The sequence below is a fragment of the Macrosteles quadrilineatus genome, unplaced genomic scaffold (genome assembly GCF_028750875.1).
Source record: "Macrosteles quadrilineatus isolate MER2022 unplaced genomic scaffold, UCM_ALF_1.0 Scaffold_1__1_contigs__length_201487025, whole genome shotgun sequence".
NCBI lineage: Eukaryota > Metazoa > Arthropoda > Insecta > Hemiptera > Cicadellidae > Macrosteles > Macrosteles quadrilineatus.
This window is the reverse complement of record NW_026542594.1, coordinates 132,127,439-132,153,345: the sequence shown is the minus strand read 5'-3', so window position 1 is coordinate 132,153,345 and position 25,907 is coordinate 132,127,439. Positions and strand designations below refer to the sequence as shown.

The following is a 25,907-nucleotide window of genomic DNA, read 5'->3' as shown; positions in this document are numbered from 1 at the left end:
ATACTGGAGTGCGGCACAAGTTAGTAAATGCAGCAGTTAGCTACTTTGAGTGCTATAATCAGTAAAAGAATGTACGCTTTGTCAGGTAACTGTAGGAAAAAGGTCTTTGATTCCCATTCAATTTTTTGTTCAACGCAGTGTTTCCCATTTTGTTTCACCCTGACCTAAATTTAACATAAGTGTGTTGTATAGAGTTTGTAAGACTAAGGCACCATCCTAGGTGGACGACGAAAAATCGGTCGGTCGTCCGTGCGAGCGAATCTGTCGCACCAAAATATTTCAAACAAGTGGATAAGCGTGAGAGCGTCCTAGCTGGGCGATCGACGATGCGACCGACAACGTCGGACGACCGACGCGACCGACGAAAGACAAACATGTTTGTCTTTGGTCGTGCGGATCGTCCGACCGACTAGTGCGATTGTAGTTCTTGCATAGAAATTGGCCGCTGAAAGTTTGTTGTCTTCAATGTAAAGTCCTTCTTCAATTCGGTGACGATGTGGTCAAATGTATCCACTGACATCCTAGTGTAGTTTTTGAAAAGTTCAGGGTACAATCTCAACTTCTCTTACAAATGATGAAACTCATCAAATTCATACCTCTCCTTAAAAATCTCATTTGTAGCACTTCTGCGGTCCGATTTCTTCTAAAGGTAAGAATAGATTATAGAAGAACTGTCCAGCAGCACGAACTTACGTCTTTTCACAACCGATAACATGGTGGCACTGGTCGAATGAGAGGGAGGGAACTGACGTCAGTCGCTGCGACGACTTCACGCCCCACTATGGACACTCACTTCCGTCGTCCGTCCGTGCGAATCTTGATTCGCTCGCACGGACGACCGACCGATTTTTCGTCGTCCACCTAGGACGGGGCCTAACTATCCTATAATCTAAAACAAGCGTTTGTATGGAAAAAACTTTTATTTTCGTCCGAGGATTTTAAATTTTTTTGCTAACAACAATTTTTTTGTAACGGGAGCACAAAGTGCCTTTGCTGCAATCAAGTAAAAATTTCTCTCATGTGCAGCAAAGTGTCACTTCGCACAATAGTCACACAAATAACTATTCTGCATCTTAGTCAACATGGAAATAACTTTAACAAAGCATTTCCTGGTGTCTTGTCTGAGTCAATGTAGAGTATGGAGCAGCTCAATTAAACTCAACACTGTCTCCAGTCAAAATGGCTTGTCTTGTCATCTCATGTCAAGTTGTACCATGGTACATAATGTAGTGTGTGACAGGCCTCATGGGTAATTTTACACAGAAAAATAAGACAAAGTTGAAATAAAACACAATTATATTCATGATTTGTTCATATAATACTGATTATAATATGGTCATAAATATTAAAAAAATATAAATATATAAAATAACCTAAACACTTTCAGTAGGACTCTGGAATTCACTCAGAGCTTTAATAGGGTTTTGGACCTTTTTCTGTGAACCTTTACGAACTTTAGCGCGGACCTCTTCTGGTTTCTCGGGGCGAACTAGAGGTTTCTTTTCTGGAGCCTTCATTTTCCACACTACAATTGGACTCTGTAACAACAAAACATATAATTTATTAGAGGATGGAAAGTAGAAATGTTCATAATCAGGAAGAATAATCAGCAAGTATTATCTTTGCCATAAATTATTTTGATACATAATAGATTCACAACAAATCTAATAATCTTTCTTGAAATGAATACTTTGACGGAAAAGACATTTTTGCAAAAGTGTAGGAGTGGGCAAGTAGTGGATTTTTCAGATGAGTGGAGTCGGGTATTGGATGCAACTACTTGAGTTTTGAGTTGACTATTCAACTATTTAAATTTTTTAACTAGCCAAATTTTTATGACATGATTGTTGTGAAACAATTTGTTTCCATCACACTATAATCTTGAATTTAACTTATTTAACATATAACATTGGCGTAGAAAACACACAAAACCAAAACTATAATAATTAGTTATGCCAAACGTGTCATAAAGTTTACATTTGATACTGTGCCAACTTAGCTCTTTCTAGAAATAAAGGAAATAAAAAAGATAAATTATTAAATTGTATTACCAATTACCACAGAATAAGATTGTTTAGGTTTGAAAATAAACATTTACAATTAACACAAACATTAGTTTATTGTAAGCTCAATTAAATGTTCACTGTCTATTTCACAGCTCTTCCAAAGTCTAGAGCGTGCTCTAGCGGGCTAAGTGTGCGTTTGATAAAGAACGACATGTATGTATTTTTTGGAAATTTAATAATCTTTCATTTTCATATTTACTAAAATTTAGTAGAACACGTAGTTTCCGAGTTATAAGCAAGAAACTGAAAAAAGTGTGAAGATTTTCATGTTATTTGCGTCTATATCAAAACGCACAAGGAATTTTTGTTGGATCTCTTCAGATTCGGATTCAGCGCCCCAAAAAACATAGAATAAGAAAAAAAAATCGTCGTAGTTATTTTTTGTAACGTAATTTCAACGACGATTTGACTGGACTAAGAGTCAAATGATCCAGGCTAGGCCTAATTTTTTAGGAGGACCTATACACATCTTTAGGGACATCACATGAGCCGTTGTGTTAAAAAAATAAAATACCCCGCCACAGCAAACCTGCAGTCTAAGCGAATTTCCATTTGCCTGATTGGATTTTCTCTAAAATATCTCTTTAACCCTCGAGCGGGCGCTTGCAGAGTTTTCCCCCGCACTTGTAGTTTTTGTTAATATAAATATGCATAATGGGTGTCGGCAGTTGTGTCCGGCTCTACACTTCACGCACCTCATCCTAGGAATGCCCCTAGGCTATTTTTACCCCCGAATTCCTCCTCATTTTGTTGTCAGTTGCAATTCAGTGACGCGGTGTCAGTGTGCGGAGGTTTACTCCGTGTGCGTCCTATCGTGTAACTCCTTAGCGCAGAGTTTATTTCCCTACCGCTATTGTCGAACTGTGTGTATATTTTATACATACAAAATTATAAACATGTTTAAATGTATTATTTCATTTATAATTATTATCAAATATATTTTGTTTGCATGTATATGTATAATTGCATTATTGTGGAACGAAACTCTGCACGTGCCCGTCCTCTCTTGTAACATACCTTTATACTAGAAAATTGCTCAATTACTCATATAAAGCTAAACAAATAATGTTATTAACAAAGAAATTAGGTTTCTGATTAGGTTATTCAACATTTACATATAATATTTTGTTATAACAACAAGTAAAATTTAGGTAACAACAAGTAAAATAAATAGGTAAAATTTATGCTATTTAGTGTTACGAAATAAAACTCCGCATGCGTCCGCTCCTGTTTTACTAGTGAAGGGCCTCCTCGAGGGTTAAAAATGTCATATTTATTCCTAATTTAATAACATTAGTTTAACAAGTACTAAGGTTTGCTGCTACAGGGAAGGCAATAAGGTTTTTAATAGTTAAATGTAGATAGTTTAGTATAAAATGAATAAATTTTCCAAATTTTATCAAAATTTGTTTATAAAGAAGCAAACTACAACGGTTTACTTATTCTCCATAAGAATAACATCGGAATTTTAAATTACAGTTTTTTTGGAGTTTTCTCCTTAACTGTCAGGTATACAACAATGCTTCTATATACTAAATTATTTGTTTTCTTGTGCTCTACAAAGTTGTTTGGAATCTTTTAAAGCAAGAAATTTCCAAATTTTATGTTTTTAGGTTCAAAAATGGGAAAGGCCAAATTTTACCGCATAAAACCCCTATAAACCCCTGTTCCCATAGTCCGATCATGCTGGTTCGCAAACTTGTTCGAATGAATGCACGTTTACATGTTTATACAAAATTTCATCAAAATCGGATATGAGTTAGGTATCGTTTCTAACAGACACATATATAAATATGTTTAAAAAAGGTTTAAAGAATCTACTCACAACAACTTGTCCCGTTGGTCGAGGATATTTGGTGCTTGCAACGTAAGATGCCTTCACGGTCAGTACAACGGCATTCATCAAGTTTTTGGCGGCTTGGATCAACGATGTTGCACTGTCAAGCTGAAAATTAGAAAAGATATTTTTTAATATTATGGATTTAACATCTCCACCACAGAAACCCAACATTAAAAAACATACAGGTAGGCAATTGATAAATTACTAAGGCGTATACAAAGAAATCACATCATTGTAGTGTTAATAATAGAATGTGTACCTACATTAATCCCCAAGCATTTTTATATCATGCATTTTACGTAATGTCGTATACTTAGTTGGTTTGTCAAACCTTCTTTCAAAATTTGCATTGAAAAGTATTAAAAGTGTTAAAGTATTAAAGTATTAATTTAATGTTATGATGTAGAGATAAATATAATTGATCTAAGTACATAAGAATTTTATGTAAGACAAAGCCTATTGTAATCAACTTAATGGCCTAAATAAATCTTGAATCTTGAATCTTGAATCTTGAAGAAGAATAGGAAACCAAGAACTAAGCTTAGAACAAATTGTTAGCTCATTTTATTTCTTTAAAAGGCAATGTTTACTCAACACATTTAATTTTTTTTTATTTTTTAAGGGAGAGGAGGGAAAATGCTTTTACGCACACAGGTAGCCAGCCTGTTGTGTGATACTCCTGAATCTATCACAGACTACTCACTAAAAAACCCCCTCTACTCTGTTGGACACAGACCTGGAATTGTTTGTCACATTACTTCAAGTCAGGCCAACATGTGACCTAAGCCCTCAGGGCTCTCACCGTTTTTGGTATTTAGATACTTTATGACCTACACCGCATCCCGGTCAAGGTCGAGCTTCTTGGCGCGGAGAATATCCTGGATGTAATGTGACACACAGGTCCAATTGTCCTCACCCTCCGTCATCATCGGTATGACCGTGTACACTGACAGCAGTAATACTAACTATTGAGCCTCCAGGCAGGGCCTTTCCCAACGCTGGCAGTGGAAAAAGGTATGTTCCACGTCATCGGGAATGCCTGGGCAGTATATGCAATCGGATGACACGGCTTTGCCCATCCTTTAACTACAGTTCCCTTGGAAACCTCATTTTTACCATACTAGGCCTATTTGTGGCTTTATCTTAGGAAGCCAAACTTATGTATAATGTTATATGGCATACAAAACAACCATTTTGGCAAATTCATTTGATTTTATGAATTGCAGCTAGGTTGGTTAGAGGTTGGATCAGTATGCATCCGTAGCGTGTCCTCTATCGATAAATGTCGCAAACCGACAAATGCCAAAACCTACACTTGCTTTAAAGGATAATCTATCAATATACTTCAGCACTGTACATACTTTAGTATCTCTTTTGTACATTAGATGATGATTTATAAAGTGCCAAGAGATTAATTTTGGTCTTAAAATACGCCAAACTAACATTTTAGTGTAAATATTGTTTATGGCAAAAGTTCAATACAACCCACCCTAATAAAATTGTTATTATAATGTGTCTCCTTACTGAATTCTTCACGCTAAAACAAAAAAATGTAATTGTTTTCAGTCGGAAAAAGTCCTGAGTTTCCAGAAAATGCTATTGCATTTAGAAAAAATATGGTTAAATGAAAGGTTCCGGTTCTACTGTAGTTTCAATGAGAGCCCAAGTTCTTGCAGTGACTAATACTTCAAGGGAAGGAAAGTGTGAAGATTTTCTTTCTACTGATAGCCTTTTTCGAATGCAGCGTGAACAAATACTGGGTATTTTCTATAGTTTAACAATTATAATAACAATTAAACCTCAGGATTACAGCGTGGGGTGAAAATAGAGAAGTCAGACATTAGATATTTTTGGTAGATTTTTTGACCACTGGACGACGATAATAGTGTACAATTATTTTACAAGCTAATATAAATTTTAAACAAAAAGGTATGCTTAAACTTGCTGAACATTTTAAACCTTTCCCCTAATTTTGTTATTGAATTCAAATCTGATTTTATACCAAATACTAATTTTAGTAGTAGGTAAAATTTTTTTACCAACATCATAATTACATCTTCCTTGATTGCGGAAATATCCTGAATATAAGCATTGGCTGTGGTAACATCATTTCTGGCGCAATCATGGAAACTATATTGTCTTCACAGTTGTGGCCGAAGCATGAATTTTTCAATTGCGTGACCTTGCATTGCACAAGCTTGATTTTCTGACTTGGTAATACTGCCAATTTTCAATTAGGATGGGAAGAAACTGGATGTAGTTGAACTTGTCTGAATTTATGAATGAAGGATCAGTAGAGAAAGGAGTGAGGTGCCATGTGTAGCTCCGTTACTCACCAACAAATACCAGTTGTTTTGTGTTTATGTTTTTTTTAGATATGACCTTATATCAAAACCCAAATGAACAAGGACAGCTGAGCCTAGTATTGCACCATCAAAAAGCTACTTTTCTCAGGATTAAACCAGGGTCCTTTTGAACACAAGGCGAGGACCATAACCACTCAGCCACCCAGCTATACTACGTTCCACCTACCCCACTGACGATGAGCTCTCCGCTGATGTTCTGTACGTCAGCCTTCACCTTGGAGGTGATGTTGAGCTGGTGGCAATACAGTGCAATGCGCTGCAAGTAGGCCAGCAGATCCTTCTTGGTGCTACTCTCAGGACATTGGTCTGCTATCTGGCGAGTCAGCTTGTCCAGCTTAGTACCAGCCTCGGAGATCTTCTTGGCTGCATTGATCACATCCATGGTCGTCTTCAGGGGGCCACGTCCTCTACAACGTGATACAAATAATTTATTAATTAATAATCCACATGTTAATATATTGTATTGTATGTCAGAAGAAATCAAGATGAAGCACCTGTACATGTGATTTTCACAAGTTTATATGTTATGCGCAAATAAATTATCATTATCATTATCAGTCAGCCACCATAACAATAATAATGAGATACTAAGATTTTGTTTACAGACATCAGATTCTTAGACAATTCAGGAACACAATACACATTTTTTAAAAAGCATTCATCATATTCAATTGAACCAACCCCTGTTACAGGACATACTTTGACCATTTTTAGCTGTATTTATTTTCCTAGAAAATTGTCCAATTTCTTTAAAATATTCACTTTGACTTTTATATGAGAACTTGCTCCACTGTCTACCATGAATTGGCATAATTTGTTATTATTAACTAGACATTTTTCACTTTTACTTAAAAAAGCTATTTGAGTGTTTTTGTGACTTTTATTAAATTTCTTTCTTTCAGGCTTACCTTTATTCCTAAAAAAACAGGCCTCCTCTCTATGATTTGTCTTTTTACAAATTCGACAGACTTTAAATCTACAGTTGTTTTCATCATGATTGTTTTTCTTACATATTGAGCACCATCTCTTTGGGTAGTATGCTTTAAGATGTCCTGTTGTACCACATGAAAAACATGTTACTTTCTTCTTACCTCCATAATTTGCTTCCACTTTAAAAGATACGTTTTCATCCTCTTTACTTGCCATTTTCACTTTATCCTCTTCTAGAGTCAGTCTTGCAATGAGATTCTCGAGGGTTTAGTTTATCTCCTGAGTAGAATCCCAGGCACTGCTGAAATGCTTAAAGCGTTCCGGGAGGATAGTCATTATCTTTGAAATCATCATTTGATCTGTGATTTCCTCATTTAGACATTTTAATTTACAAACAATGTTTTGAACTTCACCAATATTAGTATTTACGTCTTTGGATTGATTAAACTTGAAATTGTAAAAATCTTGAAGTAGTAAAAATTTTTGTTGACCAGTGTCTTTTATGTATATTCTCAATAGTGTATCATACATTTCTTTTGCTGTTTCACATGGCATGAGATGGACTTTGACTTTGTTATCAACTGTTCTCAATATTACATGTTTAGCAGTTGCATCTTTTGTCTTCCATTTCTCAATTTTGCCTGTATAATGGTATTCAGCCAAAAGTTCTGTTCTATCCACTATGTCCATTAATTTCTTCGCAGTGATTAATATTTTTACATCAAAATGCCACATAGGAAATGTGCTAGAGTCTTTCAGTTTTTGTATGCATTTTATTTCATCACTATTTACTGATGTCATCTTACCCGTATTACTATTTTCTTTTCACATAAATATTTTTAGTTATTATTGTTACAAGATTTTTCTGGGACTGGGCCCATAACCTTCTGTTAAATTTTGTAGTTTTACTTTTACTTTAATTACTTTTTAATTGTAGCTTTTAACATTTAAATAAGGACATAGCTGAACTTGTAACAAACTTTATTTCTATTCAAACCATTCTAATTATTTATCTTATTTTCATAACACAAAACCAAAAACATATGATACATAAGACATAAGAACATATTAAACTATTACTTATTTGACAGTTTCTAGGAGGCAGAACATTTTGCCATTACACAATAAAGTACTACATGTAATTTCAACAGAAATGACTTGATCAAACTTGACCATTGAAAACCTGGGCTGAGATATTGTATTCAAGCACTTGTATGCCAAATTTAATTAAAATCTGTTCAGGCATTTGGGTATTACGGGGTAGCAGATTTTTATCCCCCTGGAATTTTACCCCCTGGGCAAACGTGACGTCACAAACCAGGGGGTAGAATTCCGGCCGTGAACTTTTGAGTTTCGCGACATCAGCTCCATGGATTAAACGCGGAATTAAACATATATTTTTACGGTTGTGAATTTAATCAGAACACATCAAATTATAAAAACCTAGAGTGTACGGCCCGGATTTTTACCCCCAGAATTTATCCCCGGAATTTTATCCCCCGGATTTTTACCCCCAGATTTTTACCCTCAGAATTTTACCCCCTGGCCAGATATATAAATTAGTCAAATGATTAATTATCTTGATTCTGTTTTAATTTAATAGTAAACATTTATTATTAAGTTGCCTATATTAATTTATTTGTAACATTAACTAATTGAACAAGTTTTTAATATTAATTTCGAGATTCTAGTATTAGGATTCGATCTTTGAAGCCAACAGTTGGTTAATATAACTTATAAACAATCAACTGAATGATAATTGTTTCGAACATTTCTTTACAAAATAATTAAATAAAGATATTCTACTAAATAATGAAATGTTGCAATTAATTAAAAACAGAAATAAGAAAATCAATCATTCAATTTCTAAAATCGGCCAGCGGGTAAAATTCCGGGGGGTAAAAATCCGGCCCGTACATCTTCAGTTGTCCAAACGCTAGTTATATGGACAGGGGGTAAAATTCCGGTTTTTATCGCTAATCTAATTAATCACGCTCTGCCTATTTTCATTAGACTTCTAATCCGCGGGGGTACAATTCCGGCCGCGAACAAACTTTTGGCCACTCAGGTTACTACGTCATAGTGACGTCAGCTTTGCCCAGGGGGTAAAATTCCAGGGGGATAAAATTCCGGCGACCCGGTATTACAACCAATTCATGGCGACCGAGCATCCTCTTATGGCCGCCATATTGATGACGTCATTACGGACAACCGAGGTCCTTAAAAATTGGGGTCTGGGTAGTTTTACATTCTTGGTCTTATATATTATCACCACTCCAAGTGGCATGTTCCCCGCCAGAACTGAAATATTTTTCTGCTACCCATTCTCACTGTAATAAAAACTGTAACATTTAAACACGCTTACTCAAACAAAACAAAAATTGCTAAACACTGTACTGCAATAAATCACGTAAAGAACAAAATAAAAGAAAGTCTAGACTAGTAAGCTACTGCTAACGTAGTCATCAAAGGCTACTACTACATGATGTTTCAGAACAGAAGAATGTTTCAGAATGTGAATGAAAACATTAGTTAACTCATAAAACAGTATATAAAATCATAGTACTTAAGTCTTAAACATAATAAAAATAAGAACTATGCTTGAGAACCAAACTAGAGCTAATAGCGTGATCATCTGCGGTCGTAGATCATCATCAACGATCGCAGCAAAATTCTGATAATCTCCTGCGGCTGTGTAAGACATCATCATCAACTACCGCATCACGGAAAAGTCATCGTCATCTTGAGCGATTGCGGCAAACTAATTACAAATTTTCAGCCATGTAATCATTATCATCGTCTTCCGCTGTGGCGGCGATATTCTGATCATCTCCCGTGGCCATGTAGACATTATCTTATCATAAAGTCTCGCGGTCACGGAAACGGGATTGTCGTCTTGTGCGATCCCAGCAATTCACTAATATTTCACAGCCCTGTAGACATTATCATCGTATTCCGTGATCGCGGCTAAATTCGGTTCATCTCTCGCGGTCGTTAAGACATCACCATCGTCTCCCGCGGTCACGAAAACTTGATCATCGTTTAGTGCAATTACAGCAAAATCTTGAACATCTCCCACGGCCATGTAGACATCATCATCGACACCCGCGGTCACCAAAACGTGATCGTTGTCTTAGGCGATCACAGCAAAATCATGAAAATCTCCCGCGGCTGTCTAATCAGCATCATCTTCTCCTACTGGGCTTGTGTAAACAGGGATTTATGAGTCAATTCAATTAATTATTTCTCACAAACAAAATTTTTTGTATACCACAGTGTCTTTTATACCTATCTAGCTTCAAGCTATTTGAGAGGAGAACTTAATTCCATTACATAAATAAATGTCATTTTTAAAAGCATAATTTGGGATCAACTTCAATGCAATCTTTACAACACTTAATTTTAATAAAGGCTGAACATAATTTAGCCAAACTTACCAAGGTTGTTTTGTCAAATGTTTGGATGGTTTAGACGTAACCAATTTCAATTTTTAATTTTTGATAATGCCTATATAATTTTTAAGTAACTCAAAGTTTTTAAATTTTAACATTGGTCTTATGGGTTGCCATGATGGTTACAAAATAATGACGTAAATGTAAACAAAACAAAGTATCATAGCATAAGTTAAAATCAAACCACAACCTAAACACAGTACAAAGGAAAAAGATTCGGACGATGACGATTGATCAAATGCTACAGAGTAGGTCTTAGGTTTACATTTAAGTCCCAATTTGGAAATGACCACTGATCGAATAGGTACAGTCATAGATAAAACATACTTTCTTAGGTACAGTATTTAACAGATTTGATTTACGTAGCTAAATAAGGTTATAACAAATAACATTTTGTCTTAAACAGTTTGTTAGTGAATCACATTCATGGATCAATCTCATAAATGGCAAACTTAAACAGGTCAATGTCGTAAGAAGTGGTGAAGGAAAGAAAAGGCGAGAAGTGCACAGTGTGTGAACCGTTTGTGGCAGTTACATTAATGTATCTGCAACACTAAAATGGTCTAGAAAGAGAGGAAAACAGGTCCACGACGTAGGAAGTGGTGAAGGAAGTAGCAAAGGCTAGCAGAGTGTGGAAAAATTTTTATTTTGTATTATATCTATATTTTTTTTCATTTATTGCTTTATTAAAAACTATGAAATATGATTGCTCCGCTCAACTTACTTTCATTACTATGAAAGCAATCCTAGTATTAATAGCCTACATTATGTTTTTAGTTTAAAAATAATATATACTTAATATAAGGTTTGGTGAGTAATACATCTCACAGTACCCACAGCTCAGAGGCAGTTTAATCGTCAAATCTTGACTATATTTAAAGCTTTCTCTTAGCAATGTTTTGCCTGCTATGTAATACCTGGTGAAGTCTGTCATCTCCATCATAATCATACACATGTGCTTGGCCAACACAATGATGTCGTTGCCAGTGTCATCCCACTTGGCCACCTCACGATCGAACTTAAGTTTCTCACTGCGGAAGAACTCTACTTGCTGAGCTATCTTCTGTTTGTCCTCCTCTGTCATCTTGCGCATCGCTTCCTATCATCAAACATTTTCAAATATTATTAAATTATGTCTCTTTGTTTAATCAGTTATTAGATCAATAAAACTATTCATGTACATTGTATAAAATATGGTGATTGTAGATCTATGTGATAAAGAGAGTTAAAGATCTATCTTAAACTTGCTAAAAAAAGGATAAATAAAAGTAGCCTGTTAAGATTCATTATCATAAACTGTCTTGTCTCTTGTTTGCTATGGTTAGAAATTCAATAGCTAATCAGCTGTTAAATAAAACTAGTTCGACGGGTTACTTTCAAGGCTTACGTTAATTCATCTAACTGCGATAAATTGGGTGAAATATACATATTTTGAACATTTAGCAATAAGTGTAAAAACAATAATGCCATTAATTGCGTTCGTTGCCAAATTTGGTTGATCATTCAATGAATAAAATATTCCCCATACCGTACGTCATCGGAGTTATTATTAGTATGTTAGTATGTTATATGGTATATCTTCCTTTGGAAGAACGTTTAAATAGTATTAAAATCGTATTGATGGATCTTTTGTAGTTAAACACTTTTGTGATTTCATCAGTGTAATATGATTTTATTTCAAAAGAAAACTTTTTTTGGGAAGACATATTCTAACTTCAAAGGGAGGTATATCCGTTACAGCGTAAGTTTAATTTTTCCTTCGTCACGTCGCGTCAGTTCATATCGTACTTCTGTGCCAATGAATGAACCCTCTAGCATAGTTTTGAGAAATTATTGATTGTGGGGTTACTGTTAAAGCTGAAATTCCTTGACATGGGGGATGTCAGTTAGTTGTCTCAGCCTTATAAATAACAAAGTTGTCAATATAATCTCTCTACGGAATGTTTGATGTAGTGGAATACTTGAAGTGAAGTTGGCTTTTATTCTTGTACTGTTAGGGGCCTCCTCGTTTATATGGTCGTGCGGCTTCATAGACAACAAATAATGCAAATGACATAGCAATGGGACATTTCCAAAAAGCAAAAATACTGTAAATTGGCTGTTACGTATATATTGACGTTTACATATGGTTAATCAACGTATCTTATAAAGAATTATGTGATCTAGTTTAAAAGGAATATGACCTTTCTGTCATGAAAGTAGCTGCTTAAAACGTATTTTCTCTCTGTACCATCTTTTACAGCCAAAATGTCGTGTTATTTTCAATAACGTTAACAAACCGTGCCAAAGTCCGTAATATAGGCAGGTGCAAATAATTTGTCAATATGGGTACCATTTTAGACAAAGTTTCTATGTTTGGATTTTATTAGACACGATAAGAGCAGATATTTCTTCATAAATATTTCATATGTGTTGAATAGTATGATAAAATGTAGGCAAAAGTGGTGAAAAAGGCAGACACCAACCCGTACAATAGATATAAGATAGTTCAATAAGAAATAATTTAAGAATTGCTGTGATAAAAGGATTTTCCACTGCTTACGTAATGGAACGTTATATTGCAAAACATGACATGATAAAGAAGAAAATCAATTTTACAATCAGAAAATAACATTGCAAATACTTATTTGGTAGAATTCAGTAACTCCCAATAAATGTGTGTTGTTTGAAATACAATTTAAAAATGAACAGCAGTTTCATTAAAAAGTATTATTCACATGGCCAAAATGTAAACAACTCTGTAAAGGGATCTTTAAAGGCTTCTGGGGCAGAGTCCTAAGGGATTTTGATTAGTTTTTCTTTTGATAACTCATCTACAGACCGGGACCTTTCTTTGGACACCTCTACCAAGTTTCTACGCCCAGCCATTCTCTCAAATAAGTGGGGACAATTAAATATTTGGATTCCCCCATGTTAATCTTATGGGAGAAACTCCAACTTTGATGGCCTGTGGGGCAAAGCCCGAGGATTTTTATTACAGGAATTGGTGAAAGGGGGCGTCTACACAAAAAATACCTTATTTTGACACGTCGTTTGTAAAAATCGGTCCATTATTAATGGAGGAGTAGTGTTTTGTAGAAATCGCCTTCACGTATTATATATAAGGATGCACATTTAAAACCATTATAAAAAGTAGGCTAGCAGCATATGGACCTTTAAGGGACCACATAAAAATAAATCAAAGGCTACGGAGACATAGCTCTAAGCACTAGATTTTGGGCTTTAAAATTACACTTTTATCGTATTGATTGGTTAAAAATTAGGAAGAGTGAAAAGAGGTGTTACAGAGAAAACACATATGGCTTTGAATTTACGAGTAGATGTGACGTACTCAACGATCACATAAGACCAATAGATGGAGCACGTTGGCCGCGACGTGAAGCCAGTATTTTTCACTAATCTTCACCAAGATGGCGGCTGCCGGCTGTGATGAGCCCTAGTAGCGTGCGCAACTAATTAAATGTTAGTTGATATCAATGATATCCGTGACAATACGCCTTTGTATTACAAATATTTCTATTACTAACACAATGACCTTCAAAATACGCTTTTAATTTTTTTCTAGCGTTTACTGTTTCTTAGAAAAAGTTGGTTTACATAATTATCAACAAAAACTTTTTGGGGGAAAGAAAAATTCTGAAAAGCTACAAATTAATTTTTAATATATGTATCTATATCGTATTAAAGTTTGATAAAGTTCTGGCGTTTGGTTTACAATGTACGAATTTTAAAAGTCACAAGACAAGTTTCTGAAACTCATATAACTCTCCTATATATTCTGACCGCCATATTAATTTTAAAAACAAATAAGCGAAAAGGGACCTCTTGTCGGTGATGCAAGTAATTAGGCCGATATAAGTAATTAGGCCTAAGGTCGAAAATATCGAAATTTGGTTTTTTTTCTATTGTTATACCTCATTTATCATAGAACAGGACAGTATCGGTTAAAATATCGAATAGAAGACGCTAAAGGTCGTAATAAATAATTTTGTTAGCCTTTGCACGGTCTGAGAAAAGGTACCTCTTGTCGCTCAATGTTATTTCGCCATAACGACAAAAGGTCCCATTTCTAATATTCACTTTATAAACAGACTTAAGTCCAAAATACGAATTGTCCTGCATTCTAGACGAAATTTAGAGAACTATAACAAAGTTCAGTGTACGGAGAACAAAATATCTCACAAATTTTGCGGTCCCGACAAGAGGTACCTTTTCTTATCTTATGGAGAAATAACATAGGGCCGACAAGAGGTCCCTTTTCTGAAATGCAATTTTTACGACATGCTTAAATAAAACAATTATTTAAATTAAAACTACCGGGAGTTAAGACAAAAATTGGTTTTGCCCCCCAAAGAGGACATTATAAGCATTCTTTTGATACCAAAATCGTTTCTTAAATACAAAAAAACTGTTTTTATGCGTATTTGAAGTTTTCAAAATGGTTTTTCTCAAAATGACCATTTTCCATAACAAAATTTCAAAGTCCTATAACTTTATTTAACAAAAAAAATCGTAGATACATGGGACTTGCACCAAGTGATTCAGAATTAAATAAGGAATTCAAATATATATATATAACTCAAAATCAAAAATTCCCGACAAGAGGTCCCTATTCGCTTACCGCATCACATTTTTAGATGAATACAAAGAATAAAACTAAGAACATTTATATGTACTCCGTGTTTTTTCAATTAGTTTATAAACTTTTCTTTATAGCTCCAAACTTGAGTATCTAAACTGTATTACAAGTGAGTTTGTAGGCAGAACCTGCCCGCATGACGCAACGCGGCGCGGCGGGTAGTCCCTATAGTATAATTTAAATTACAACTAAACTACACCAGCTAAAGATTTAAAAAAATATGATCAAAAAAATTCAACTCTTTAGCTACAAAATCCACCATTTTTTAACTTACCTGACCAAAAAATAAAAAAAAGTAGCAGCTGACAAACTTTTTAATGTCATATTTTAAAACTCATTTAAAAGTACCGACTTTAATTGAAGATTTAAAATAGAAAATATTAACTCTTAAGCTTTTAATTAGAACCAATAGTGTCCTAGACTTATTTACATCTCTCAATACAAAGTTTTAAAGATTTACCTTTAGTCTAAGTAGGCTAAATGTCAAGTTATTTTGAAACGGAACATTGAGTTTTGTTGCCGTTTTCATTGGCATCTAGCGCTTCTATCCTACAGTAAGATGGCGGACCTGGTTTCAGCTGCTTGAATGTCAGTTAGATAGGTGTGCTCCATCTCTTGGTCTTATGTGATTGTTGGTCTTAATGAATTAAATAATTACAACTCATGGTTGTATGAAACTAAAAATAAAATCTTGTTTTTACTCATTCCTCAATCTTAAAATTGTAAACATTACATCAGCTGTAATATATTTAAAATAGAAATCAAAATAATTAATAAGTCCAGACTTAAGGCCCACAAGCCAAAGGTTTGAAAACGGCAAGACCTAGCAAAGATTTGAAAGAATTTTCATGGTCAGAAATTAAACTTTCTACAAGATTTAAATAGGCGTTCTTTGAAAGTCGCACTCCTTCACCTTGAAAAATGCCCTACTTCTAAAATTTGTAAAATTTCTTAGATTTTGGATTTGTTTTTAATTTAAAAACTTATAGTTCGGACATATATTTGTACTTTTAATGATCCCAACACTGAAAGAAAAGTGCCTAAAGTGATATTTAAAAACTGTAACCCACAAACAAAATTTTTAATGGTGGATTTTCAACCAAAAATGTATTTTAACACTTCTTGGGCCAAACCGTTGTGCATGGGTGGATTCACCCTGCACTGAAATAATTCTAAAAAACTCCATTGTATCATCACCATATTATTTTTTAACTATTTGTTTTTCATTTTGCATTTTTTTAACAAGAACATTTTCAAAGTATCAATAACTATCAAACAAAGTCACTAAAGAATAAAATTTGCCTTTATAAAAGATATCAGACGTGATAATACTTCAATTAATTGGGTGAGTTATTAGTTGTATGTATTATGGATTTTGGGTTTACAATACGTTTATGGGCCTAACTAGAGTGAGAAAAGAGGCATGGTTGTAGACTTAGATTTAATAAGTTTATTTGGTTCACATCGATACGAAGCTTTAAAAGAGTGAATTTCAGTCTTCACAAACATCTCGTCACTGTCAGGAAACACTCCATTGTATTTTGTTATCAATGACTCCATAATTTTCTTTCTCATTTATTTGATTGAAATATTTACACTTTTCACATCTCAAGAACACGTTTGTGATCTATAAAGCTCAATAGACTCAGACCTAGGGGTGTGCGATGCATCGAAAATGCATCAAAATTTCGATTCGATTCGATTCGATGCATCGAATCGCCATTCGATTCAGTGGTGGTCAAAAAACGATTCGATTCATGAGGGAGTCAGTATCCATATACGAAAAACGCCTGCAGAAAGTCAATGCAATACCCGCAATACAGGAGCGCGTTGCTGTTGCGTTTCCTTTACGAAGGCGTTCTTATTTAATACATTCTTTGCATTAAATATAGCTTTAATTGTTTTATATTTTTTTGTTTTGACATTGCAAATGATTAGAGGTTTGTTTTTTGTCTTGATGTAAGCAGTGTGTGAAATATTTTACTACTGTGAACCTAGCCAAAACAAGGTAGGTTACTCCAAAATCATTTTAAAAATAAGTCTGAAAAATTGTTACTTAATACTTAACTAGTAAGATTAATGTTATAGACTGATTCATTTGGTATTTTTGTTAGGTGTCTGCCGGTCCCCGTCCCCGAATTTTTGTTGGGGCAAAAGAAAAAAAAAGAATAATTTATTTCCAAAGAAACACTCTTATATTATTATATCTATTATTACAGAGGAATTAAAATGTTCAAATGAGAATTAAAAATTAAGTTGGCTCACGACCTTTAAGAATAAAGACACAACAGAGCAATTGCCGCACTGCCACTAGCCAGAGCCAGGTCTAGTCGTCTACTGATAAGAGTAACAAGACAAAAGCCATGACGCAACACTAACAGTGCAAAGAAAACAAAGTCAAAAGAATAGAAAGACTATTTATCCAGACATACTAGTATAATCATTTATTGTTTATTCAATACCTAATTAAAAATATATTTTATTATTTTACATAATAAATTATAAACAAAAGAAATATCTGATATAGTGAACAGATCTGTATCTTGGTTAGATGGGGTTAAAAAAATATATTTCTAAGATCCAATACAATATTTACAACTCACAAATTACATTGAATTAATTTCTTTGAAAATAATCTCTAACAGTTTTGTGTTTTTGAATAAAGAAATATATTTCTTTGTCTCTACTCCCTTGTTTCATCACTTGCATTTTGTCAGCAATTGAAGCAACTGGGTAGCAACCGGGTGGTGTAAGAGGGGAGGGGGAGGGTCTATGACCTTGAATTCACACATCGTTGCCCGGGCCTGGCTGGTGAGACTGATTCATTGTTTTTGTTGACATACTACTACCCTTCATTAAGAGAAAAAGGCCCTGCGGCCCTGCTGTTCCAGAAACATTGAGGGTAGTTTAAAAACATTGACCTGTGTTGCCAAGGGCACTAGGCTAGAAGATAGCATTTAACTTTCTTGTCTCTTGATTTAATATTATTTTAATCTTCTATATATTATTTAAGAGTTACTTTTCGGGTACCTAATTAGTTGTGATATTGTTTGGCTTTATTTTATGGATTTTTAATTCTTTTCATTCATTAGCTATCAAAATCAGTTGTTTTAGGATTTTAATCTCTTGCAGTAGGTCTATACTACTGTATGACATGATATGCATTTTTTAGTCCTTATTAATTATACCATAAACAATGTTTGTATGTTATTTACTGTTTTTGAGTTTTATAGGAAATTAGTTTACACAATATCTTTTCTTCAATGAGTTCTCCACTTGACATGTTGCTTCTAGCCTATTACTATTTTAGGCCCTATAAAAATAATGCCTAGGTAAAGCTGTAGGCCTACTGATGCCAATAATAATTCTTTATTTATGATGATGTAACAAATAATGTAAGTGTGAGGTTATTATAGTAAGGAGGTTAGGAGGCAGGGAATGAATGATACATATTGCATGGTGGAAACATATTATTTTTATTTTCTTCTTGCTTGCAGTCCTGAAGCCGGTCCACAGGCCCTAAACTTGTGATATGTAAATTTATTTCTTAATGGTCTTTTTATATTAAGTTCCATTCAAATTTGTTGTAATTTAGCTACCGGCACCTATTTAGTTATTTAAACAGTTATTAAAATGAGAATGAATGTCTTGATAAAAAAAATATTTTCTTCTTTCTTGCAGTTGAGCCAATTCAAGTAAAAATTATGAAATAGGCAAGTAAAGCAGCTCACTGGTATTTCCAGCAGTTATTCTAATACATATGATTGAAAATAAATATTTTTTCACCTAAAATTCATATGTTAAGTATGAAATAGGCCTAATACCACATCAACAAAAATTTGTATTACACAAATGTGATACATTTTAATTATTGTTAATCCACTCAATTGACAATTATGAATAGAAAAATACCGTATTGCTTCGAATCGAGTTGCATCGAATCGAATCGAAAATCTTTTGAATCGAATCGTTGCTTCGAATCGAAAATTTTTTGCTGCTTCGCACACCCCTACGACTCAGACCAAAACTTTCTTAGGCCATTGAAGGACATCTTAACCGCACAACAAAGAAGTCAATGACCGAACAAACAAGGACAAATCAAATATAACACGTGAGGCAGTGAATGTTACACTGTGTGAGCCACGCAGGCGCAGACCTAGTAGTTCCCGATTTATATGCAGCAACTGCTAGTTCCGAAAATGTGCCTCGGTTAACCACAGACTGGCGCGCATCCGCAGATGTTTGAAGGTCCGGCGGCAGGCACCAGGCACCTTGCATGCACACATTTACTCACACATTGAGGCGCATGCGCGTCGAGTTGTTCGCACGTCTCATGTACGCGCACAAGTGCCCCAGTGTGTGGACCGCTTAACAGGTATAAAAAGATTTGACAGTAGATAAATTATTAAAGAAAATTAACTAAGCAGTGGTAAAAAAATTAAAAGTTTAAGTAAGATGTCTAACTAAATTATAATAAATACATCTAGGGGATTAAATGCTGATACTTTACTGATACAGAAAGTTTTTATTATTATGATATGATCAGGCTAACATCAAAACTCCCCGCTTGCTACCACTAATTATTAAACAGAAAATCCACTTGAAACATAATTCGTTTTAAATGTGGAGTTAGATCAGTTTATCATGTGTGTTTTAAAGTAAAACAAAGTGAACGGTGAATTGTTTGTGATATTTTTGCATTACAAACTCCCAGTGAAGAGGTGTTAACCTCAGAACGGATTGTCTAAAGAAGATGGGAAACACTCACCCTAGCAGTGGTTATTCCACTGATGTCAGGATATTCATCCACTCCCAACCCTTCAGTATGAGCGCTTGCTGTAAACCAGGTGAAATAATTAATAATAGAATGTCAATTTATAAATGGATAAGTATTGTTTTCACAAGTTTCTCACCTATGTAACAACTTTAAGTTAATTCTAAATTAAGTTTGAATGTTTCGAAAATACCTTATATTGTAGCAACCTTACCAGATACCTTATGAGAAAAATCCTACTACCAGGACTTCACTAAACCAGCGTTAGTGTTAAAAGCGTGTTAAAGGCTTTGGAAAATAAAGCTGATTGAATTTTGAGATTTAAGATAAAATGTTTGAATGCAGAAAGGTTTACTTGTAATTCAGCTTTAATGAATCCTAGCATTAAAATAATGAGAATTCAAAATCAATATATGCACTACCTTTTATTGCTAAATCAAAACTGTATGAAAAAATGAACGGGGCATTAAAAAATGCAAGTAATTCAACTACATGTTACTGCTAACAAACACAAAGAGTGATCCACACAACTGCAGTAAAAATTGTGCGAAGCTAGTGTGCAGTGCATAATGAAATAATTGGTCTAATTGATTACTATACCTTGGACTCCAGATACCAATGGACAGGAAGATACTAGGAAATACTCTGTACTAACTAGGATATGTTTCCAAGATGTGTGCTTATACAAAAAAATATGTATGAAAACTAGGGATGGACGAACCCGAAATTTTGGGAATTTTTCGGGGAAAAAATATTCCCGATTATCAGGACGGGATTACATTTAATTCGGGAATTTTTCGGGACGGGATTTGGTCCGATCGTCGGCAATTTTGGGCAATCGTCGGCAACTCGCTTTGCGAGTGACGATGGCACCTCTATTTCGAGAGATGTTCACGATAGGTCCGCGAACGCAGGAGACGAAGTCATTTCGACGATCACGCCGTGCCCGTGGAGTCTTACCGACGATCCCGCTGAGACCGCGAGTCATACCGACGATCACGCCGTGACCTCGGAGTCATACCGACGATCCCGCCGAGACCGCGAGTCATACCGACGATCACGCCGTGACCGCGGAGTCATGACGACGATCGCGCCATGACAGCGAGTCATAACGACGATCACGCTGTGACCGCGGAGTGATACTGACGATCACCCGTGACCGCGGAGTCCTACAGACGATCGCCCCGTGACCATGGAGTCATACCGACGATCATGCCGTGACCGCGGAGTCATGCCAACGATCGTGCCGTGACCGCGAGGCATACCGACGATCACCCCATGACCACGGAGTCATACCGACGATCACGCTGTGACTGTGGAGTCATAACGACGATCGCGCCGTGACCGCGGAGTCATTCTGACGATAATTCCGTGATCTCGAGTCATGTCGACGATCACCCCGTGACCGCGGAGTCATACCGACGATCATGCCGAGACCGCGAGTCATACCGACGATCACTTAGTGACCGCGGAGTCCTACTGACGATCGCGCCGTGACCACGGCGTCATGCTGACGATCGTGCCATGATCGCGAGTCATACCGACGATCATGCCGTGACCACGAGGCATAACGACGATCGCACTGTGTCCACGGAGTCATACCGACGATCACGCTGTGACCGTGGAGTTATACTGACGATCACCCCGTGACCGCGGTCATTTTGACGATCGCACCGTGACCGCGAGTCACAAGTTTCTATAGGTACCTGTAAATTGTTAACCATTTTTTTGTTTTTATAGATCAGTGCCAAAAAAGGTAAAAATTGATTTCGTTTGTCTTTTTTGGTAACTGCAATTCACAAGACTTTCTTTTTATGCACAAAAAAAATCCCGTCCCGAACTAAAAATTCAATCCCGTGAAAACAGAGGTGTTTTTGTTTATCAGGTATTAAATACAGCTTCAAGAAATTAATTGATCCATCCTAAAATTTTATTAAAGGACTATGACTAAACAGACTAAAAGGACTATAAAACAGGATTATCAGGAAAGCTCTAAAATGTATAAAATATACTGATAAATGGATGGATAAAAATGAAATTTTTACTCTTGTTTACAACAAGAACAAAAGACTATTAGTTCTAGAAACTAGGTAACTTTTTCCACTCATCAATTTTATCCACCTGATAATCATCCACATCAGGGTGATGGTCGTGTTCACCACAATCCTTAAAACCTGAACTAGAGCCATCTTTAAAAAAAAATAACACAACCTCTGTTGTGATCTAATTAAAATATTAAAATTAACTAAAAATAATCTAAATAAAAAAAAAAAAAAACTTGTTTAAGTGTCAGGAAATAAGATTTTTGCATTCATATTTGTGCAAGTGTGCATTCTAGTGAGGTTGCATTCTAGTTTTCCTTGAGATGGTTACAATATTTGATAATCCGTGATTAATTCAAAAACTTTTTTTGGTTCAAATTCGTATACAACATAAAATGGTTTATATTACCTGTCCGTCAGTGATCCTATTGTTGTCGTCTTAGGCGACCGGTTTCAGGATAAAAATCCCATCATCAGGCTGTCAAAAATGTCATGTCACTCAAATTGAGGTCGTCGGTAAACATATAAACACACACATACAACACGAAACACGAAAATACGGATTAACATTGCTAGCTACTGGCCAGTACAGGACACTACGACGCGGCACGGGTAGTTGCGTGGTCATGACTCAGTGATGATGGGATTTTTATCCTGAAACCGGTCGCCTAAGACGACAACAATAGGATCACTGACGGACAGGTAATATAAACCATTTTATTCTATAAGTGATCCTGGGCCACTAAGCATAATGAAACGTATACAACAATCCCCCCCCCCCCCTTCGTTTGTTGGTGTCCCTAGATCATTAGTAATTTGAATACAACTTTGATGAAGTTTTTCTTATCATTGATGCAAGGCAACTGGGGCTTAACAAAATCAATGCATTTAAAAAATGGTATCAAAACATAGTGCGATGGTTTAATATCACCTAATACTGTACCGCGGAACAAAATCAAGGTTAGTAAAGGCCTTACTCCTTATTCCCTCACCAACATTAACAGTTGTTCAATCAAAAGTGTTACTAGTGATATGTCGGTTCCAAAAGACGGTTCTCGGTTCCAACTGTTCTTGAGGAAATAACAAGGGCTGAGAACCGTTGGAAGGTTGTCGGTTTTTCGGTTGAATGGTTCCATCAACTTTACGTAATTTTTAGTTCTTAAAAAGATTTGTTGAATATAGCTATTCAACATAGCATTTCTATATTAGGTAATTAACATTTAAATAACACTTATTAGGCCTACCCTCTAATAGCTACAATAATTAAAATAAAAAGCTCATAAATGGCTGTTGTTATCAATAAGTGGTTATAGCATAGAAGTTTTCAGCGAGCAACCTAGTAACCTACACAAAGCTATTTATGCATCCATGGGGTCGGCAGCTGTTTGTTATGTAGGATTGACTGGACAAACAAAACGATGGAATTTGATTTGTTCTGCAGTGTCAGTTAAACAATAATTATTAATATATTCATAATTAGTTGTGAAGTTATTATAACCTTGTTCCTTTTTAAATGTTGTTTTTTAGCTAATTATAACTAGCTGTTACCCCTGGGCTTCACCCCGTTTGACTTCATAAGTATTAACTTAGAGTAATAATACATGTATAGAGTAATAAAACTATTGATTGGTTATTGATTGCTTAAGTTGATAAACAAAACAGATTACAGTAATACAAACAAATAATCACACCCACGATTACTTAGAAAAATACCGGTATGGATCATAAACATAAACAAATGACGTTGTTGGCCCGAATCCTATACTAATATCATTGAACATATGTTTTGGCAGTTCCATTTAAGCAATGTTAAATACTGTTTATTTTCGGGCCAAAAACGTCATTTGTTTATGTTTATGATCCATACCGGTATTTTTCTAGTAATCGTGATCTCACCTGATTTTAATAAGGTAATAAATTGAAAGAATAACATACTTGTACAACTGAGGTATTTTTAACATTAGGTATATGGAAAGTTCCCTTTGGAAAGCAATTATGACCTTATAGGGCAATTTATGAAATAATGGATAGTATTGCGCAAAGTTTTTCGTCATAACAAACATTTTAAGTATATGGTTTATAGGGGTGTGACTTGTAATTTTCTCAAAAGTTCATGGGTACTTTGGGCTTTATATATGGACTAGCTGTACCCGCGGGCTTTGCCCCGTTTATCTTCATAAGTGAGCTCGTTCGCATGGCTCAATCACGTCCTGGTTGAAGTTTGTTCGCTACGCTCACTCACTTTTAGGTTGGAGCTCGTTCGCTGCGCTAACTCGCCTCCAGGTTGAAGTTCGTTCGCTACGCTCACTCACCTTTTGGTTGCAAATTAGCTGTTGTCATTAATGTAAAAGAAATAATAGTGCTGCACCCTGTTGGTAATCCTTGTAACTTTAATGCTATTGAACATCATAGAACAGAACCAACTTGTTTGATTTAAACAGCTGTTAAGATTCATTAATTCCATTTAAATATGGGTACTCATAAGGTTATAATGGAAAACTTCAGAGCTACTGGGGCGGAGCCCGAAAGTCCGATCAGAATAAAAACAGCTTAGTTTTCCTATTTAATGCCTAAGGAATCAGTGTACCAAATTTCAGCCTCCTAGGTAAATGGGAAGTAAGAGAATTAGTGATGAGTGAGTGAGTGAGTCAGTCAGTCAGTGAGTCAGTGAGGGCTTTGCCTTTTAGCGAATTTCCCTATAGGGAAGTAGCTATTACCGTAGGGCTCATGGTAAGACTTAGGCCCGGGACCGATTTACTTTTTCATTTTAATGTCCCCAGAGGCCAAAAACACCATTCGTTCAAATTTTTATATATGTATATATATATATATATAGATATATATATATATATATATAGATTTATATATATATATACACGGCCGCGCCCGGGAAGCCAGTCACATAAAATATACACTGGAAGTCAGTCAGTTGCACCCCCCAATATATTTCAAGACTATGATATATATATAATATATGTTGGTAAATATCTTAAGCCTAGACATATCTGAACGTATATATCTCTTTTTTTCTTAAAAATACTAAAATATAATTACGTAAAAAATGCTATGCTAATGCAGTCACCACCGCATTTGCATGGGAAAGCCAGTCACGTAAAATTTGTGCTGCTAAGCCAGTCACTATATATTTTACCGCATACCACTGGAATCCAGTCACTGAAAATCCACCCGGGTATCCCGTCACTTCAGTCACTTTCACTCCTGCCCTTCTACTTTGTGATATTTATTTGTTCTACAAGCTTAAAAATCCGCACCTCAAACAAATGGATTATGCTTCAGGCATTGAGCACTCTCATAACCCATCTTTCGCACTTCATTTTAATTAGTTGTCTTCCAGATTACTTAACAATTACTATTCTACAGATTAAATACCTAAATGTCAATGTAATCTTTGGTCGTCTTAATATAACCAAACGATATATCGAATGAAACAATCGAATAATCGATATTTTCATTCGAATGAGTGTAGGACGTAAAGTAAAGTGCAGCCGTCGTCCTGGCAACTGTGGATACAAATATGTACCGTACTAATTCGCAAGCGTAAGGTGGGAAGTTATTGCTTTATAGTCGCACAATTAGGCCTATTGTTGAGTCCTTTTAGGCAAGCGGCCATCTTGGATGGTTTCAAAAAGCTGCAAAATTTATCGTCCAAAAATATTTTTCAAACACCAAAGTGTTTATAATTTAAATAGCTAGTATACTGTGGGATTAGAAATGTTCTTTGTAGTTTTGAATTATTCTCCAAGGGAGTCCATAAAATAAGTTAACGGTCACGGTCAT

At 35.3% G+C, this 25,907-nt stretch overlaps 1 protein-coding gene across 2 annotated transcripts in view; it reads right to left on the bottom strand.

Moving 5' to 3' along the window:
- Positions 1-1,278: 1,278 nt before the first annotated feature.
- The window catches only part of LOC128985142 (catenin alpha), a 129,158-nt gene continuing 104,529 nt past the window's right edge, over positions 1,279-25,907 (bottom strand). For both annotated transcript variants that reach the window (XM_054404531.1, XM_054404526.1), the window contains exons 14-18: positions 20,062-20,129; positions 11,572-11,753; positions 6,439-6,679; positions 3,892-4,011; positions 1,279-1,538 (exon numbers count right to left, since the gene is read on the bottom strand). In XM_054404531.1, the coding sequence (XP_054260506.1) occupies positions 1,374-1,538; positions 3,892-4,011; positions 6,439-6,679; positions 11,572-11,753; positions 20,062-20,129 (776 nt within the window). In that variant the 3' untranslated portion in view covers positions 1,279-1,373. The remainder of the gene's footprint in view (positions 1,539-3,891; positions 4,012-6,438; positions 6,680-11,571; positions 11,754-20,061; positions 20,130-25,907) is intronic.